Source organism: Bombina bombina, chromosome 6, assembly GCF_027579735.1.
Source record: "Bombina bombina isolate aBomBom1 chromosome 6, aBomBom1.pri, whole genome shotgun sequence".
Classification (NCBI taxonomy): Eukaryota; Metazoa; Chordata; class Amphibia; order Anura; family Bombinatoridae; genus Bombina; species Bombina bombina.
The window spans coordinates 482,162,840-482,184,737 of record NC_069504.1 but is presented as its reverse complement, the minus strand read 5'-3'; the positions used below and the strand labels follow the sequence as shown (position 1 = coordinate 482,184,737).

General features: G+C 39.7%; 1 protein-coding gene across 1 annotated transcript in view; it reads right to left on the bottom strand.

Moving 5' to 3' along the window:
- The window catches only part of VPS13C (vacuolar protein sorting 13 homolog C), a 1,402,311-nt gene that overhangs the window by 665,963 nt on the left and 714,450 nt on the right, over nt 1-21,898 (bottom strand). The window contains 1 exon segment of the mRNA XM_053719302.1: nt 14,165-14,289. Coding sequence (XP_053575277.1) covers nt 14,165-14,289 — 125 coding nt within the window.

Here is a 21,898-nt window from a genome sequence, read left to right as displayed (position 1 = left end):
TATTTGACGCCATGAGACGTTTTGGTTTCGAGGGTGCCTTCCTGGCTTATATCAGTAACATATACACAGCCCCCGGGATTCATGTTATGGCCAATGGCTTATTCTCTCCATGTATCACCCTACAGAGGGGAACTCGTCAGGGGTGTCCCCTCTCCCCCCTTCTCTTCAACCTAGCCCTGGAGCCCTTAGCAATTAAGCTGCGTAAAATATACCCGGGCATCGTCATAGGGAAAGCCAGGTTACACCTGGCGCTGTACGCGGACGATATGCTCCTATTTGTAGAACACCCGGCAAAGTATATCCCCAAAATCCTGGCGACCATCGAGGCCTTTGGGTCCTTCTCGGGTTATAAGGTGAACAAAACCAAGTCGGAGATCTTGTGGCTCCGTAGACACCGAACCAAACCGAATACTTTTCCATTCCGAGAAGCTGCCCCCACCTTAACTTATTTAGGGATTCGACTGTCCACGGATGTGGACACTTTATACAAAGCCAATATCACACGGGTGAGTAGAGAGATCGGGCAGACCCTGGAGGGTTGGAAAAAGCTTCCTGTGTCTCTCTCGGGGCGAGTCAGCCTAATAAAGATGGTGATTCTACCACGAATTTTATATCCATTACTGATGCTACCCCTATTAATATCAAAGATAGACCTGGCATCATACACGCGAGCTATAATAGACTTCTTATGGAAGGGGGGCAAACCACGGATAGCCCTTAATAAATTATGTGCACCCCCCTCCCAGGGAGGATTGGGGCTGCCCGACCTGCGGTTATATAACTGGGCGGCATTATGCCGCTTGGTACTGGACTGGCAGCTTAACACAGAACACTTCTGCACGAGTGACCTGGAGGGCTCGACACTAGGGGACTATAGTTTAGCTTTCTTGCCCTTTGCTCACTTTGGTGATATCCCTACAGGGATTCGAGGAAACTTTCTATATAGAGACATACTAAAGGCGTGGAGGTTGACGCTACGTCATCTAGGACGCACTTGTGTGTCCTCCAGGATGATACCGCTAAGACACAATAGTGACTTCCCCCCGGGAGTCGACACCTCCCCCTTCATCATATGGGAAGGCGCGGGCTTACGCTTGGTGGGAGATGCTCTGGATCCCTCTACGAAGGGAGTCAAAACATTCACTGACCTGCAACGTCAGTATGGACTACCCAGGAGGCATTTCTATGCTTACTTACAAATGAGACACTACATTGACCAACTGATCAAAACTGACTCACATTTCTGGGAACCACATGCACTTAACCCCTCTATAGTATCATTTAAGTTAGGTAAATTCACACTTTCAGGACTATACAAAACATTAATTGGCAAAACTGAGACAAAAAATTTGGGAACACTAGTGGATAGATGGAGCACAGACTTGAATAGGGAAGGCCTGCCAGAAATAATTCTGCAAAGCTTAGAGAATGTGAGAAGGGCGACCCTATCCATGACATTTAGAGAGTCCCAGTTTAGAATGCTACACAGGGATTACCTGACTCCCCGAAGGACATCTAAATGGAATCCTATGGTAGTGAATGAGTGTAGCAAATGTAGACTGAGGGATCCTGATTTCCTTCACTATTTTTTTATGTGTCCAAGGATTGGACAGTTTTGGGGACGCATTGCTTACTGGATCAACAAGACCTTGTTGACAAGGGTCGAAATTGGAATAGAACAGGTATGCTTTTTGAATTGGGGAGAGCAGAACCCCAAAATGAACCCCTTACTAACGACAGTAATACTAGTTGCAAGGAAAGTTATACTGAAGGTTTGGACTGACAAAACAGCGCCCTCCTTTGTGACGTTTAGACACAGCCTCTTTAGGCAGCTTCTCATAGAACAAATAGACACTAAGATGGACACTAACAAGCGCCTAAAACACTTTTTGAACAAATGGCGGGTTTATATAGTTACACTGAGTATTGACGACCAGAGGCGGATCTTGACCCCCTTTGCTCATACTGAACTCATGCTAACGGCCTCCCTGAGGGGTGAGTGGGGATTTCTATACCAACAAATAGGCGATGGAAGGGGAGGGAGGGAATAAGACACACCAAGGCACTTTCCTGTTTTTTTTTTTTTTTTTTTTTTTTTTTTTCCACCATCATCGGGGCCGGGGGGGTGACCACAAAGGTACTACTGAGAAGCAGACTATTGTCAACAGTAGACTCACACTAAAAGACTCTGTTTGTTACTACTTATTATTTATAAAGTTAAATGAGGAGGAGGTATATTATATCTACCAAAGAAGCTCAGTCACTGGGAACACAGTAAATTGTATGATAAATGAGACAACTCATTGCTAAATCCTGACGCATGATATAATGGAATCTATTGTCATCACCAATGATATGTCATCACCAATGATAAATTGCTCATTGTGCAATCTTTCTGTACATCTTGCTGTAAACCTTAATGATTGGTACACCTGAAATTACAATGTTTGTAACATGTATATCACCTCGTTTATCCTCAATAAAAAGTTAATATTAAAAAAAAAAAAAGAGAGAAGAACTCAACCTGGGAACGAAAAATAGCATAATAGCTTGTTCTATAGCTAGTTACCACCCTAGAAGCAGCCTCATTTTGCTCAATATGTGCCTTTCACAGAGAAGAACTTTCCTGTAGCATATCAGCCTGATCCTGACTTAACAGTACAGTCCAGCCCCGAAATACCAGGCAATCCCTCTCTGAACGAGAGAAACGGCAAAACCCCAGACGTACGTTTCGGCCTATTGTGGGCCTCGTCAGTGAGGTGCAGCCATATCCCTCTAGGCACACTGAGCAACGGATCCACGTCTGGATTTCCGCATTACACTTAGGGAGACTTCCCTAAGTGTCATAATTTGCATAAATAAAAAGAAAGAAGAATTCAACCTGGGAACGAACAATAGCATAATAGCTTGTTCTATGGCTAGTTACCACCCTAGAAGCAGCCTCATTTTGCTCAATATGTGCCTTTCACAGAGAAGAACTTTCCTGTAACATATCAGCCTGATCCTGACTTAACAGTACAGTCCAGCCCCGAAATACCAGGCAATCCCTGCTGTAACATTGTCTGACTGAAAACGCAGATGAGATTCCCTTTCCAACAGGGACAAAACTCTGAAAGGTTCTTGAACATTTTACAGAGTTCCAAAGCATTTATTGGTAACTTTACCTCCTCAGGCGACCAAACTCCCTGTGCTTTCTGAGACCCCCAAAATCCAACCCGGTCTAAAAGACTTGCATCTGTCATGATCAAAGTTCAAATAGGACAAACAAAAGAAGCCCACTGAATAATGGATTGATGATCAAGCCATCAAGACAGAATGTCTTGTCTTGGGATGACTATATATTTTATAAAAAAAAAAAAAAATATATATATATATATATATATATATATAGAGTAAAATATTCATATTTTTATGTCGGGTAAGCACACATGAGAATATGCAGCTGTGTTTGCGCGTGAGTAAGGTGTTTTTTCCCCACTTTTTTTGCTCCAATGACGTCTATGGAGGAACAGGATATTGCGCACGCAATATTCTAATTTTGGCTTTTTAGACGCATCTGGTTAACATGCGAGCGAAAACAGTTTACTTTCAACTCATAATACGAGAGTAACCTAACATGCGCCAAAAGCTTGCTTCTAGTTAAAGGGACACTGAACCCCAAAATTTTATTTCGTGATTCAGATAGAGCATGAAATTTTAAGCAACTTTCTAATTTACTCCTATTATCAAATTTTCTTCATTCTCTTGGTATCTTTATTTGAAATGCAAGAATGTAAGTTTAGATATCGGCCCATTTTTGGGGAACAACCTGGGTTGTTCTTGCTGATTGGTGGATAAATTCATCCACCAATAAAAATGTGCTGTCCAGCTTAGATGCCTTCTTTTTCAAATAAAGATAGCAAGAGAACGAATAAAAATTGATAATAGGAGTAAATTAGTAAATTGCATGCTCTATCTGAATCATGAAAGAAAAAAATTGGGTTCAGTATCCCTTTAATGCTCAAGTGGGAGCATTAAATAGCTTTCCACTTGTAATCTAGCCCTACAATTTGTGATAAAGCATGCACTTTTAAACAACTTTCCAATTTATTTATATTATTAAATTGACTGTTCTCTTGGTATCCATTGTTAAAAAGTAAACCTAAGGATGCTGATAAAGGCTTAAAGGGTTACTAAACTCAATTTTTCTTTTATGATTCAGATAGAGCATGCAATTGTAAACAACTTTCGAATTTACTCCTATTATCATTTTTTCTTCGTTCTCTTGCTATCTTTATTTGAAAAAGCAGGAATCTAACCTAAGGAGCTGGCTGATTTTGGATTCAGCACCCTGGATAGCGCTTGCTGATTGGTGGCTACATTTAGCCACCAATCAGCAAGCGCAATCCAGGTGCTGAGCCAAAAATTCTCTAGCTCCTAAGCTTTACATTTTTGCTTTTCAAATAAAGATAGCAGGAGAACAAAGAAAATTGATAATAGGAGTAGATTAGAAAGCTGCTTAAAATTGCGTGTTCTGATTCATTGTTTATCCAACAATGTATAATACTGCAATAAACATTGTTGCAAACACTGCAGTCAGATGGCTAAAGGCATGTGTACGCTCCTGAGCTCACCTAGGATTACTATTTAACAAAGTATACCAAGAGAACTTTGAAAGTGGTTTAAAATGTCATACTATCCAAAAATTTAAGTTTAAAGGGACATAAAACCCCAAATTTTTCTTTCATGATTCAGATAGAGCATGTGATTTTAAACAACATTCCAATTTACTTCTATTATCTAATTTAATTGAATTGAACGGGATACCTAGGTAGACTCAGGAGCTGCTGATTGGTGGCTACATATACGTCTCATGTTATTGAAACTCCCAGCAATGCATTTCTGCTTCTTCAACAAAGGATACCAAGAGAATGAAGCAAAATTGTATTAATTAGTCATGAAAGAACAAATTTGGGTTTCATGTCCCTTTAATTATGAATTTACTGTCCAGTTAAATGAAAATTCTACAGCAAAAGAATGTCATCAAGGACTATTACCATAAAAGGTACTTTCCATTTATATATGACCAGGCATTAAAGGGACATGCCACCCACATTTTTTCTTTTATGATTTAGAAAGAGAATGCAATGTTAAACATCTTTCTAATTTACTTCTATTATCTAATTTGTTTTATTCTCTTGATATTCTTTGATGAAAAGCATATCTAGATATGCTCACTAGCTGCTGATTGGTTGCTGCACATAGAAGCATCATGTGATTGGCTCACCATGTGCATTGCTTTTTCTTCAAATAAGGATATTTAAAAAATGAAGCAAAATAAATAATGGAAGTAAATTGTAATGTTGTTTAAATTTCTATTCTCTATCTGAATCATGAAAGAAAGATTTTTGGTTTAGTGGCCCTTTAATCAATTAATTTCAGAATATCTAGATTAAAATGTTTAAAATGTATGTAAAACTGTTAAAAAAACCCTGCAAAATAGTATAAATGTCCATTGACATAACAGTCACATTAGTGTTTTCATCATATCTTATTTGCTTCGGACAATTAGGAACATATATTAATAAGCTCCTACACATATCAAACAATCACTGTGCTGCATGTAGTAGCATCAGGGTTCTGAATACCACAGAAAGGAAAAGTAGGCAAAACAAATAAAGAAAAAACTGTTCTCTGACCATAATGGAAGCTTTTATGGGCTGACACTTTTATGGGCTGAGTTTTGTTAAGATAAATCAGCCACTCATGATATGAAAATCCTTTAAAAAGGTATACACTTCCAGCACCTCTGATGATAAGATAGTAAATACACTGTCCAGAGAAAGGGGCACTAAAACCCTGCAGCCTTAGTTTGTTGGTTGTGTTGTATGAAACGTGGTAAAAACTCTATTTAATGTCCTTTCTATGTAGGCTCTGATATAAATAAAAAACCCTGGTTTGCTATGTACTTTATAAGTTAAAAAATAAAAGATTCTTCCACATTAGCCTTGCTACTTGGACTTCAGCAGACATTTTAGAAGACATTTCCTTTTGATGTGTCATTCATTGCAAAACAATCTAAAATCTTTTCTTATAATGAGTTATACCCGTTTATTGCTATAGAAACAGAATGTTAATTTTACAGCTAGTTAGGAAGTGTCAAGAGACAAAAGGAAATTGCTGAAGGTAAAAATGTTTACTACAGACTGAAAATAGTAATGTAAATGAAAATACTGACACCACAACTTTACAAAATGTTGCTTCTACAATAATACAAATAACGACCTAACATGTATTATTACTTAAAGGGACATGAAACCCAAAATATTTATTTCATGATTCAGATAAAGAATACAATTTAAAATAACTTTCTAGTTTACTTCTATTATCTAATTTGTTTCATTCTCTTGGTATTATTTGTTGAAGGAGCAGCAATGCACTACTGGTTTCTAACAGAACACATGGGTGAGCCAATGACAATCGTTATATATATGCAGCCACCAATCAGCAGCTAGAACTTAGGTTCTTTGCTGCTCCTAAGCTTTTCAAAATAAACCTTTCAGCAAAAGGATAACAAGAGAAGGAAGCAAATTAAATAATAGAAGTAAATTGGAAAGTTGTTTAAAATTGTATTCTCTATCTGAATCATGAAAAAAAATGTTTGGGTTTCATGTCCCTTTAAGAACAATAAATTAACCCTTTCAGTGCTAATGATGGCTCTGAGCCGTCACAGAGTTTCTCACTCTGGTGCTAATGACGGCTCAGAGCCGTCATGAGCACTCTCCCACCTTGAGGGAGATCTGGGGGCTACTTACTGCTCCTACCCCGGCGATCGTGCCTGTAGAGTGACAGGCATCGCCGGGGCTTCACGTGATGCGCAGTGACGTCACGCGCAATTACGTGATGACGTCACCGCGCAACTTTATTTATACTTAACAATGTTAAGTATAGGAGGAGGGGGCATGCTGCTTAGAAGCCTGTAATCTCAGGCATCTAAGCAGCTACAGACCCCCAAGACCCACCGTTGGAAAGGTAATCGCTTAACCTTTCCAATAGTGTACGTCTTGGGAGTCTGTAAAAAAAAAAAAAAAAAAAGAAAAAACATAATTTATGTAAGAACTTACCTGATAAATTCATTTCTTTCATATTAGCAAGAGTCCATGACCTAGTGACGTATGGGATATACATTCCTACCAGGAGGGGCAAAGTTTCCCAAACCTCAAAATGCCTATAAATACACCCCTCACCACACCCACAAATCAGTTTAACGAATAGCCAAGAAGTGGGGTGATAAGAAAAAAGCATAAATATAAGGAATTGGAATAATTGTGCTTTATACAAAAAAATCATAACCACCACAAAAAAGGGTGGGCCTCATGGACTCTTGCTAATATGAAAGAAATGAATTTATCAGGTAAGTTCTTACATAAATTATGTTTTCTTTCATGTAATTAGCAAGAGTCCATGAGCTAGTGACGTATGGGATAATGACTACCCAAGATGTGGATCTTCCACGCAAGAGTCACTACAGAGGGAGGGATAAAATAAAGACAGCCAATTCCGCTGAAAATAATCCATACCCAAACAATGTTTAAAACTTATAATGAAAAAAACTGAAATTATAAGCAGAAGAATCAAACTGAAACAGCTGCCTGAAGTACTTTTCTACCAAAAACTGCTTCAGAAGAAGAAAACACATCAAAATGGTAGAATTTAGTAAAAATATGCAAAGAAGACCAAGTTGCTGCTTTGCAAATCTGAACAACCGAAGCTTCATTCCTAAACGCCCAGGTAGTAGAAACTGACCTAGTAGAATGAGCTGTAATCCTTTGAGGCGGAGTTTTACCCGACTCAACATAAGCATGATGAATTAAAGATTTCAACCAAGATGCCAAAGAAATGGCAGAAGCCTTCTGACCTTTCCTAGAACCGGAAAAGATAACAAATAGACTAGAAGTCTTTCGGAAATTCTTAGTAGCTTCAACATAATATTTCAAAGCTCTAACTACATCCAAAGAAAGCAATGATTTCTCCTTAGAATTCTTAGGATTAGGACATAATGAAGGAACCACAATTTCTCTACTAATGTTGTTAGAATTCACAACCTTAGTTAAAAATTTAAAAGAAGTTCGCAACACCGCCTTATCCTGATGAAAAATCAGAAAAGGAGACTCACAAGAAAGAGCAGATAATTCAGAAACTCTTCTGGCAGAAGAGATGGCCAAAAGGAACAAAACTTTTCAAGAAAGTAATTTAATGTCCAAAGAATGCATAGGTTCAAACGGAGGAGCTTGAAGAGCCCCCAGAACCAAATTCAAACTCCAACGAGGAGAAATTGACTTAATGACAGGTTTTATACGAACCAAAGCTTGTACAAAACAACGATTATCAGGAAGATTAACAATCTTTCTGTGAAAAAGAACAGAAAGAGCAGAGATTTGTCTTTTCAAGGAACTTGCAGACAAACCTTTATCAAAACCATCCTGAAGAAACTGTAAAATTCTCGGAATTCTAAAAGAATGCCAGGAAAAATGATGAGAAAGACACCAAGAAATATAAGTCTTCCAGACTCTATAATATATCTCCCTAGATACGGATTTACGAGCCTGTAACATAGTATTAATCACAGAGTCAGAGAAACCTCTTTGACTAAGAATCAAGCGTTCAATCTCCATACCTTTAAATTTAAGGATTTGAGATCCTGATGGAAAAAAAGGACCTTGTGACAGAAGGTCTGGTCTTAACGGAAGAGTCCACGGTTGGCAAGAGGCCATCCGGACAGGATCCGCATACCAAAAACCTGAGAGGCCATGCTGGAGCCACCAGCAGAACAAATGAGCATTCCTTCAGAATCTTGGAGATTACTCTTGGAAGAAGAACTAGAGGCGGAAAGATATAGGCAGGATGATACTTCCAAGGAAGTGACAACGCATCCACTGCTTCCGCTTGAGGATCCGTGAATCTGGACAGATACCTGGGAAGTTTCTTGTTTAGATGAGAAGCCATCAGATCTATTTCTGGAAGACCCCATATTTGAACAATCTGAAGAAATACCTCTGGGAGAAGAGACCATTCGCCCGGATAAAACGTGTGGTGACTGAGATAATCCGCTTGCCAATTGTCTATACCTGGGATATGAACCGCAGAAACTAGACAGGAGCTGTATTCCGCCCAAACCAGAATTCGAGATACTTCTTTCATAGCCAGAGGACTGTGAGTCCCTCCTTGATGATTGATGTATGCCACAGTTGTGACATTGTCTGTCTGAAAACAAATGAACGATTCTCTCTTTAGGAGAGGCCAAGACTGAAGAGCTCTGAAAATTGCACGGAGTTCCAAAATATTGATCGGTAATCTCACCTCCTGAGATTCCCAAACCCCTTGTGCTGTCAGAGACCCCCACACAGCTCCCCAACCTGTAGGACTTGCATCTGTTGAAATTACAGTCCAGGTTGGAAGAACAAAAGAAGCCCCCTGAACTAAACGATGGTGATCTGTCCACCACGTCAGAGAGTGTCGTACAATCGGTTTTAAAGATATTAATTGATATATCTTTGTATAATCCCTGCACCACTGGTTCAGCATACAGAGCTGAAGAGGCCGCATTAAAAACGAGCAAAGGGGATCGCGTCCAATGCCGCAGTCATAAGACCTAGAATTTCCATGCATAAGGCTACCGAAGGGAAAGATTGTGACTGAAGGTTTCGACAAGCTGATATCAACTTTAGACGTCTCATGTCTATCAAAGAGTCATGGATACTGAATCTATCTGAAAACCTAAAAAGGTTACCCTTGCCTGAGGAATCAATGAACTTTTTGGTAAATTGATCCTCCAACCATGATGTTGAAGAAACAACACAAGTCAATTCGAATGAGATTCTGCTAAATGTGAAGACTGAGCAAGTACCAAGATATCGTCCAAATAAGGAATACCACAATACCCTGTTCTCTGATTACAGACAGAAGGGCACCGAGAACCTTCGTAAAAATTCTTGGAGCTGTAGCTAGGCCAAACGGCAGAGCCACAAACTGGTAATGCTTGTCTAGAAAAGAGAATCTCAGAAACTGATAGTGATCTGGATGAATCGGAATATGCAGATATGCATCCTGTAAATCTATAGTAGACATATAATGCCCTTTTTGAACAAAAGGCAGGATAGTCCTTACAGTTACCATTTTGAATGTTGGTATCCTTACATAACGAATTCAATATTTTTAGATCCAGAACTGGTCTGAAGGAATTTTCCTTCTTTGGTACAATGAAGAGATTTGAATAAAACCCCAGTCCCTGTTCCAGAACTGGAACTGGCAAAATTACTCCAGTCAACTCTAGATCTGAAACACATTTCAGAAATGCTTGAGCCTTCGCTGGGTTTACTGGGACACGGGAAAGAAAAAATCTCTATGCAGGAGGCCTCATCTTGAAGCCAATTCTGTACCCTTCTGAAACAATGTTCTGAATCCAAAGATTGTGAACGGAATTGATCCAAATTTCTTAGAAAAAACGTTATCTGCCCCCTACCAGCTGAGCTGGAATGAGGGCCGCACCTTCATGTGGACTTAGGAGCTGGCTTTGATTTTCTAAAAGGCTTGGATTTATTCTAGACTGGAGATGGTTCCCAAACTGATACCGCTCCTGAGGATGAAGGATCAGGTTTTTGTTCCTTGTAGTGACAAAAAGAACGAAAAACGATTATTACCCTGGAAAGAAAGGGAAAGCAGAGTAGACTTAGAAGACATAACAGCATTCCAAGTCTTAAGCCATAAAGCTCTTCTAGCTAAAATAGCTAGAGACATATACCTGACATCAACTCTAATGATATCAAAGATGGCATTACAAATAAAATTATTAGCATGTTGAAGAATAAAAATGCTATGAGAATCGAAGATTTTCTTCTCGGTTGGCTTCCAATCATTGAATCCTATCCTCTCCCGCTGCAAAGACAGATCTTGTACCCATTCCGTTTGTCTATAAGCTTTGCAGAATTAGTGCTTCTGAATAAATTTCCTGGCACTTGGTTAATGTAGGATTACAATTGTCTTAATAAATGTTGGGATGGTTTGGTTCAGGTCCAGCGGTGGGGTTTTTTTTTTTTGGTTTTTTTTTTCCCTTTCCCGGTTTGTTGTTTTAATGTATTAATGAAAGCTCCAACAAGATTTAGTTGGTCTCGCAATTTACATGAAATATTAGTTTCTTATTTCATTTTTTTGTTTACTATGTACTCATATATATGGAATGTTTTTGTGATTCTTATGTTCTTTCTTTTTTGATGTATTTCTTGTGGAGATTAATCCAATAAAAAAAAAGATGTTAAAAAAAAAAAAAATGCTATGAGAATTATGATCTGTTACTTGTTGCGCTAAAGCTTCTAACCAAAAGATGAAGCTGCAGCAACATCCGCTAAAGATATAGCAGGTCTAAGAAGATTACCTGAACACAAGTAAGCTTTTCTTAGAAAGGATTCAATTTTCCTATCTAAAGGATCCTTAAGGAAGTACCATCTGCCGTAGGAATAGTAGTACGCTTAACAAGAGTAGAGACAGCCCCATCAACTTTAGGGAATTTGTCCCAAAACTCTAATCTGTCAGATGGCACAGGATATAATTGCTTAAAACGTTTAGAAGGAGTAATTGAATTACCCAAATTATTCCATTCCCTGGAAATTACTTCAGAAATAGCACTAGGGACAGGAAAAACTTCTGGAATAACTACAGGAGATTTAAAAACCTTATCTAAACGTTTAGATTTAGTATCAAGAGGACCAGAATCCTCAATTTCTAATGCAATTAGGACTTCTTTAAAGGAATACTAACTTTTGCTGACCTTAAGCAAAACACACTCAACATTAAACATTGCAATTTTAATATAAATGTAAGGTACCTTTTCATTTTGAAAAACGAAGCTCCCTTTAGCATAAAAATAAACTTTTATTTTCTGTCAATGACGTCGTTATCCAGCCCTCAAATGTGGGCCGTCTAAGCAATAACATACTTGCCAATCGTATGGCCAGTATTAGCATGCAATTTAAATAAATTTTCGTCACTCAGCGCATGCGCAATTGTTTTCTATTAGTCTCGGATGCGCATATTGGCACAGAAGCCGACATCGCTGACAACAGACAGAAGATAACGCATGCGCACATTAAAGTTCAATCTATCCGATGACGTTGCGTGAAATCGCGCATGCGCATTGCGTCCGGTAGTCGCCATCTTCCAACTGGAGTTGTCCTCCAGGATTGGAATACAGCTACGGACTATAAATCAGTGGGTTTGGAAAACAATTAAAATTAAAAAAGTGATATATTGAAAACGAATAAGATTTCAAATAGGATGTACATTGAAAAAAGATTTATTTAACGGTATACTATTGTTACAACACAAGAGTATATTTGACTACAGTTGCCCTTTAAGTAAAGAACGAATACATTTCATTTTAAATAAATATGAAGATTTATCAGCATCAACCTCTGAGACAGAATCCTCTGAACCAGAAGAACCATTATCAGAATCAGAATGATGATGTTCATTTAAAAATTCATCTGAAAAATGAGAAGTTTTAAAAGACTTTTTACGTTTACTAGAAGGAGGAATAACAGACATAGCCTTCTTAATGGATTTAGAAACAAAATCTCTTATGTTATCAGGAACACTCTGAGTATTAGATGTTGACAGAACAGCAACAGGTAATGTAACAGTACTAAAGGAAATATTATCTGCATTAACAGTTTGTCATGACAAAACAGTACAAACAACAGCTGGAGGAACAGATACCATAAGTTTACAGTAGATACACTTAGCTTTGGTAGCTCCAGCCAGCGATTTTCCAGAAGTATCTTCTGACTTGGTTTCAACGTGGGACATCTTGCAATATGTAATAGAAAAAACAACATATAAAGCAAAATTGATCAAATTCCTTAAATGACAGTTTCAGGAATGGGAAAAAAATGCCAGTGAACAAGCTTCTAGCAACCAGAAGCAATAAAAAATGAGACTTAAATAATGTGGAGACAATAGTGACGCCCATATTTTTTTAGCGCCAAAAATGACGCCCACATTATTTGGCGCCTAAATGCTTTTGGCGCCAAAAATGACGCCACATCCGGAACGCCGACACTTTTGGCGCAAAAGAACGTCAAAAATGACGCAACTTCCGGCGACACGTATGACGCCGGAAACAGAAAAAAAAAATTTTGCGCCAAAAAAGTCTGCGCCAAGAATGACACATAAAATGAAGCATTTTCAGCCCCCGCGAGCCTAACAGCCCACAGGGAAAAAGTCAAATTTTTAAGGTAAGAAAAAAATGATTTATTCATATGCATTATCCCAAATATGAAACTGACTGTCTGAAATAAGGAATGTTGAACATCCTGAGTCAAGGCAAATAAATGTTTGAATACATATATTTAGAACTTTATAAAAAAGTGCCCAACCATAGCTTAGAGTGTCACAGAAAATAAGATTTACTTACCCCAGGACACTCATCTACATGTTGTAGAAAGCCAAACCAGTACTGAAACGAAAATCAGCAGAGGTAATGGTATATAAATAAGAGTATATCGTCGATCTGAAAAAGGGAGGTAAGAGATGAATCTCTACGACCGATAACAGAGAACCTATGAAATAGTCCCCGTAGAAGGAGATCATTGAATTCAAATAGGCAATACTCTCCTCACATCCCTCTGACATTCACTGCACGCTGAGAGGAAAACCGGGCTCCAACCTGCTGCGGAGCGCATATCAACGTAGAATCTAGCACAAACTTACTTCACCACCTCCATAGGAGGCAAAGTTTGTAAAACTGATTTGTGGGTGTGGTGAGGGGTGTATTTATAGGCATTTTGAGGTTTGGGAAACTTTGCCCCTCCTGGTAGGAATGTATATCCCATACGTCACTAGCTCATGGTCTCTTGCTAATTACATGAAAGAAAAAAAAGAAAAGAAAATATTAGCACCCAGATGGGAAATGGCTTAGCAGCCAAAGGGTTAATAAGTGTTAATGAATTGCAAGCAGGGTATTGGCAAGTTTGTACAAATAGCACAACTAGAAAAGAAATGTACACACGTATACATAGGCACATAAACACACTGAAGTATATATAAATCCCACCACGCAGCAAGATGTGATGTAATGCAATTGACAACATATACAGTAAAACATACTATAGATACAGACGAAATAACTTACTTGGCTATTGTCATTACTGTACAATACAATAGAGAGTGATTGGAAATTAAACTCAAACTTCAGAGTGACTGCTGGAGCATCATCTCCCATATCTTCTTCTGACATAGGCTCTGAGCGGTCTGCTTCTTAAATAGAAAATAAATAAATAAAAACATTTTAAATTATACAAAAATGCATAACAACAAGGAAAGGAAAAACAAAATGTATTCCTACCTGATAAATTAATTTCTCTCATGATAGCAGGGCCCCACCTAATAATCACATAGGGATTACACTCTAGTCCACTAATAGGCAAAAACACCCCTAACATACCAGAGATTTAATCCCTCTCACTCTCCCATAATTCCTCAAACATAAAGCTAAGTGGATGGAAGGAAACTAGAAAGTAGGAAAGTGGGGCAAATGAACTGCAATAATCAGAGGCGTAACTAGAAACATCAGGGCCCCGGTGCAAGAATCCATGAAAGCCCCCCCCACCCCAAAATGTGATTTTTATACTTTTTTTTTTTTATTATTATTTTTTTTGCAACATGTAACACAGTAAAAAAAATATGTTAAGCATGTCAACTTAAAATGAGAAAGGGACAAACACCACTGTACTGTGTGACCAAGTAAGGGATATAGTGACTCAGTGACTGACATCATCAAGCACTCATGTGTTAATGTTTAGAAAACAACATAGCACAGACCTGCACCTGGTGTGTAGAATTTATATATATATATATATATATATATATATATATATATATATATATATATATATATATATATATATATACAGGGAGTGCAGAATTATTAGGCAAGTTGTATTTTTGAGGATTAATTTTATTATTGAACAACCATGTTCTCAATGAACCCAAAAAACTCATTAATATCAAAGTTGAATAGTTTTGGAAGTAGTTTTTAGTTTGTTTTTAGTTATAGCTATTTTAGGGGGATATCTGTGTGTGCAGGTAACTATTACTGTGCATAATTATTAGGCAACTTAACAAAAAACAAATATATACCCATTTCAATTATTTATTTTTACCAGTGAAACCAATATAACATCTCAACATTCACAAATATACATTTCTGACATTCAAAAACAAAACAAAAAGAAATCAGTGACCAATATAGCCACCTTTCTTTGCAAGGACACTCAAAAGCCTGCCATCCATGGATTCTGTCAGTGTTTTGATCTGTTCACCATCAACATTGCGTGCAGCAGCAACCACAGCCTCCCAGACACTGTTCAGAGAGGTGTACTGTTTTCCCTCCTTGTAAATCTCACATTTGATGATGGACCACAGGTTCTCAATGGGGTTCAGATCAGGTGAACATGAAAATCATGTTTTTCTTGAAGGATGCAGACTTTTTCCTGTACGACTGCTTGAAGAAGGTGTCTTCCAGAAACTGGCAGTAGGACTGGGAGTTGAGCTTGACTCCATCCTCAACCCGAAAAGGCCCCACAAGCTCATCTTTGATGATACCAGCCCAAACCAGTACTCCACCTCCACCTTGCTGGCGTCTGAGTCGGACTGGAGCTCTCTGCCCTTTACCAATCCAGCCACGGGCCCATCAAGACTGACTCTCATTTCATCAGTCCATAAAACCTTAGAAAAATCAGTCTTGAGATATTTCTTGGCCCAGTCTTGACGTTTCAGCTTGTGTGTCTTGTTCAGTGGTGGTCGTCTTTCAGCCTGTCTTACCTTGGCCATGTCTCTGAGTATTGCACACCTTGTGCTTTTGGGCACTCCAGTGATGTTGCAGCTCTGAAATATGGCCAAACTGGTGGCAAGTGGCATCTTGGCAGCTGCACGCTTGACTTTTCTCAGTTCATGAGCAGTTATTTTGCGCCTTGGTTTTTCCACACGCTTCTTGCGACCCTGTTGACTATTTTGAATGAAACGCTTGATTGTTCGATGATCATGCTTCAGAAGCTTTGCAATTTTAAGAGTGCTGCATCCCTCTGCAAGATATCTCACTATTTTTGACTTTTCTGAGCCTGTCAAGTCCTTCTTTTGACCCATTTTGCCAAAGGAAAGGAAGTTGCCTAATAATTATGCACACCTGATATAGGGTGTTGATGTCATTAGACCACACCCCTTCTCATTACAGAGATGCACATCACCTAATATGCTTAATTGGTAGTAGGCTTTCGAGCCTATACAGCTTGGAGTAAGACAACATGCATAAAGAGGATGATGTGGTCAAAATACTCTTTTGCCTAATAATTCTGCACTCCCTGTATATATATATATATATATTCAGTGATATGCAGTCACTAGAGGCAGGTGAGGCAGCGCTTCACCTCTCATATGGGCAAAAATATATTTTTTTTATTGGCTTTAAAAAAATAAAAAAAAAATTGTTATTTTTTTTCCCCAGCATTTTTTTTTCACAGCTACATGTTGTGCAACGGAGAGGCACAAGCAGGTCTGCCCACCATTACACAACATGCTGCGCCACCTACTGGATGAAAGTGATTAAGATCATTGCATGGCCCATAACTGCTTATTTGAGGCAGTCCTATTTGGGCTGAACCAATCCAGTGAGAGGCATTAGTAAGTGGAACTTAGGGTTTGGGCTGGATGTTAAATCATAGAAAACAAAACAAAAACGGAAAAAAACAACTTTCATTTATTTTGTTGCTGTCCTGTGAAGCTGCCAGCTTTGCTAAAGTGAAAAAACATAATTTATGCTTACCTGATAAATTTATTTCTCTTGTAGTGTATCCAGTCCACGGATCATCCATTACTTATGGGATAGTCTCCTTCCCAACAGGAAGTTGCAAGAGGATCACCCACAGCAGAGCTGCCATATCCAGTCATTCGACCGAAACAAACAGAGAAAGGAGAAACCATAGGGTGCAGTGGTGACTGTAGTTTAATTAAATTTTAGACCTGCCTTAAAATGACAGGGCGGGCCGTGGACTGGATACACTACAAGAGAAATAAATTTATCAGGTAAGCATAAATTATGTTTTCTGGTGTTAAGTGTATCCAGTCCACGGATCATCCATTACTTATGGGATACCAAAACCAAAGCTAAAGTACACGGATGATGGGAGGGACAAGGCAGGGATTAAGCGGAAGGAACCACTGCCTGAAGAACCTTTCTCCCAAAAACAGCCTCCAAAGAAGCAAAAGTATCAAATTTGTAAAATTTTGAAAAAGTGTGAAGCGAAGACCAAGTCGCGGCCTTGCAAATCTGTTCAACAGAGGCCTCATTTTTAAAGGCCCAGGTGGAAGCCACAGCTCTAGTAGAATGAGCTGTAATTCTTTCAGGGGGCTGCTGTCCAGCAGTCTCATAGGCTAGGCGTATAATACTCCGAAGCCAAAAGGAAAGAGAGGTTGCCGAAGCTTTTTGACCTCTCCTCTGTCCAGAATAAACGACAAACAGGGAAGATGTTTGACGAAAATCTTTAGTAGCTTGTAAGTAAAACTTCAAGGCACGGACTACGTCCAGATTATGTAAAAGACGTTCCTTCTTTGAAGAAGGATTAGGACACAATGATGGAACAACAATCTCTTGATTGATATTCTTGTTAGAAACCACCTTAGGTAAAAACCCAGGTTTGGTACGCAGAACTACCTTATCTGCATGAAAAATCAGATAAGGAGAATCACATTGTAAGGCAGATAGCTCAGAGACTCTCCGAGCCGAGGAAATAGCCATCAAAAACAGAACTTTCCAAGATAAAAGCTTAATATCAATGGAATGAAGGGGTTCAAACGGAACTCCTTGAAGAACTTTAAGAACCAAGTTTAAGCTCCATGGGGGAGCAACAGGTTTAAACAAAGACTTAATTCTAACCAAAGCCTGACAAAATGCCTGGACGTCTGGAACCTCTGCCAGACGCTTGCGCAAAAGAATAGACAGAGCAGAAATCTGTCCCTTTAAGGAACTAGCTGATAATCCTTTGTCCAAACCCTCTTGGAGAAAGGACAATATCCTAGGAATCCTAACCTTACTCCTTGAGTAATTTTTGGATTCACACCAGTAAAGATATGTACGCCATATCTTGTGATAGATTTTCCTGGTAACAGGCTTTCGTGCCTGTATTAAGGTATCAATGACTGACTCTGAGAAGCCATGCTTTGATAGAATCAAGCGTTCAATCTCCATGCAGTCAGTCTCAGAGAAATTAGATTTGGATGATTGAAAGGACCTTGTATTAGAAGGTCCTGTCTTAGAGGCAGAGTCCATGGTGGAAAGGATGATATGTCCACTAGGTCTGCATACCAGGTCCTGCGTGGCCACGCAGGCGGTATTAGAATCACCGATGCTCTCTCCTATTTGATTTTGGCAATCAGTCGAGGGAGCAGAGGAAACGGTGGAAACACCTAAGCCAGGTTGAAGAACCAAGGCGCTGCTAGAGCATCTATCAGCGTTGCTTCTGGGTCCCTGGACCTGGATCCGTAACAAGGAAGCTTGGCGTTCTGGCGAGACGCCATGAGATCCAACTCTGGTTTGCCCCAACGATGAATCAACTGAGCAAACACCTCCGGATGGAGTTCCCACTCCCCCGGGTGAAAAGTCTGACAACTTAGAAAATCTGCCTCCCAGTTCTCCACGCCTGGGATATGGATTGCTGACAGGTGGCAAGAGTGAGTCTCTGCCCAGCGAATTATTTTTGAGACTTCTAACATCGCTAGGGAACTCCTGGTTCCCCCTTGATGGTTGATGTAAGCCACAGTCGTGATGTTGTCCGACTGAAATCTGATGAACCTCAGTGTTGCTAACTGAGGCGAAGCCAGAAGAGCATTGAATATTGCTCTTAACTCCAGAATATTTATCGGAAGGAGTTTCTCCTCCTGAGTCCACGATCCCTGTGCCTTCAGGGAGTTCCAGACTGCACCCCAACCTAGAAGGCTGGCATCTGTTGTTACAATTGTCCAATCTGGCCTGCTAAAGGTCATACCCTCAGACAGGTGGACCCGAGACAACCACCAGAGAAGAGAATCTCTGGTCTCTTGATCCAGATTTAGTAGAGGGGACACATCTGTGTAATCCCCATTCCACTGACTTAGCATGCATAATTGCAGCGGTCTGAGATGTAGGCGCGCAAATGGCACTATGTCCATTGCCGCTACCATTAAGCCGATCACCTCCATACACTGAGCCACCGAAGGGCGCGGAATGGAATGAAGAATACGGCAAGCATTTAGAAGCTTTGATAACCTGGACTCAGGTAAACTTTCATCTCTACAGAATCTATAAGAGTCCCTAAGAAGGAGACTCTTGTGAGTGGGGATAGAGAACTCTTTTCCTTGTTCACTTTCCACCCGTGCGATCTCAGAAATGCCAGAACTATCTCTGCATGAGACTTGGCAATTTGAAAGCTTGACGCCTGTATCAGGATGTCGTCTAGATACGGAACCACCGCTATGCCTCGCGGTCTTAGAACCGCCAGAAGGGAGCCCAGAACCTTCGTAAAGATTCTCGGGGCTGTAGCCAACCCGAAGGGAAGAGCTGCAAATTGGTAATGCCTGTCTAGAAAGGCAAACCTTAGGAGCCGATGATGATCTTTGTGAATCGGTATGTGAAGGTAGGCATCCTTTAAGTCCACTGTGGTCATGTACTGACCCTCTTGGATCATGGGTAGGATGGTCCGAATAGTTTCCATTTTGAAAGATGGAACTCTGAGGAATTTGTTTAAGATCTTTAGATCCAAAATTGGTCTGAAGGTTCCCTCTTTTTTGGGAACCACAAACAGATTTGAATAAAAACCCTGTCCTTGTTCTGTCCGCGGAACTGGATGGATCACTCCCATTACTAGGAGGTCTTGCACACAGCGTAGGAATGCCTCTTTCTTTATCTGATTTGCAGATAACCTTGAAAGATGAAATCTCCCTTGTGGAGGGGAAGCTTTGAAGTCCAGAAGATATCCCTGAGATATGATCAACAAACGCCCAGGGATCCTGAACATCTCTTGCCCACGCCTAAGGGAAGAGAAAAAGTCTGCCCCCTACTAGATCCGTCACCGGATAGGGGGCCGTTCCTTCATGCTGTCTTAGAGGCAGCAGCAGGCTTTCTGGCCTGCTTGCCTTTGTTCCAGGACTCGTTAGGTTTCCAGGCCTGCTTAGATTGAGCAAAAGTTCCCTCTTGTCTTGAAGCGGAGGAAGTTGATGCTGCACCTGCCTTGGAATTTCGAAAGGCATGAAAATTAGACTGTTTGGCCTTTGATTTGGCCCTGTCCTGAGGAAGGGTATGACCCTTACCTCCAGTAATGTCAGCAATAATTTCTTTCAAACCAGGCCTGAATAAGGTCTGCCCCTTGAAAGGAATGTTGAGTAATTTAGACTTTGAAGTCACATCAGCTGACCAGGATTTGAGCCATAGCGCCCTACGCGCCTGGATGGCGAATCCGGAATTCTTAGCCGTTAGTTTAGTCAAATGAACAATGGCATCAGAAACAAATGAGTTAGCTAGCTTAAGAGTTCTAAGCTTGTCAACAATTTCAGTCAATGGAGCTGTATGGATGGCCTCTTCCAGGGCCTCAAACCAGAATGCCGCCGCAGCAGTGACAGGCACAATGCATGCAAGGGGCTGTAAAATAAAACCTTGTTGAATAAACATTTTCTTAAGATAACCCTCTAATTTTTTATACATTGGATCTGAAAAAGCACAACTGTCCTCAACCGGGATAGTGGTACGCTTTGCTAAAGTAGAAACTGCTCCCTCTACCTTAGGGACAGTCTGCCATAAGTCCCGTGTAGTGGCATCTATTGGAAACATTTTTCTAAATATAGGAGGTGGGGAAAAGGGCACACCGGGCCTATCCCACTCCTTACTAATAATTTCTGTAAGCCTTTTAGGTATTGGAAAAACATCAGTACTCACCGGCACTGTTATACAAAGAGAACAATTTCAACATGTGGTAGAGGCGCTCAGCTATACTGTAAACAATAAGTAAGTCCAAAAATATATATATTGAAAATTTGGAGATAGTCTTAGAAGTTGAATTTCATCACAATTGTGGATTCAATAGAGAAATTTCTGCTTACCAGCTATGTCCTCAATCATATGAGGTAAGCGATGTGCCCAGGTTTAAAGATGATTCACTAGGATTGTTCTCCTGTGTCCTGGTATTGTTTCTTGGATGTCTGTTATTCGAATGGGTCCTTCTTGTTCCAGTTCTTTACAAGAATGAAAATCCTGGACTCTCTTTGGGTAGACTTTAATCCGTCTGTAGTATCTTTCTTGCAATGGTGGTAGGAATGTATGATTCTTATCCTTTAGGAGGAGGTAATGCCTCTAGGTGATGAGAATCTCCTTCCCCTCAGAGTGCAGTCAAGACGTGGTTCATAAAAAGAAAACAAAAGCACATAGCATAATATTGTTTTGACACAAAAGATATATTTATTTCAAAATATTATGCGCTTACATTAAAAACCCTCAATCGACATGAGGTAAGTGACAAACATATATGCAAATATATATGCAACTTGTATAGCTGTATCCTTAGGTATTGGTGATGGTATAGTCGTCCAGGTGTTAGATGATGGAACACTTGTCCTTAGTACAAAGTCACTAGGTAAAGTTCACTATACATATGTGCTAAGAGTGGTTTGAATATATTATGTGCCCTTAGGCTTGTAGTACAGCACTGATGTATAGGACTGTAGGGGCTGAAATAACTATGCCCACTAATTACAAAGACAATATGGTATGTAAGCTGCTGAGTATTCCAAGATCTGGGGATATTAGTGTTACCCACTGTATAATGATGGGATTGGTAAATTCTCC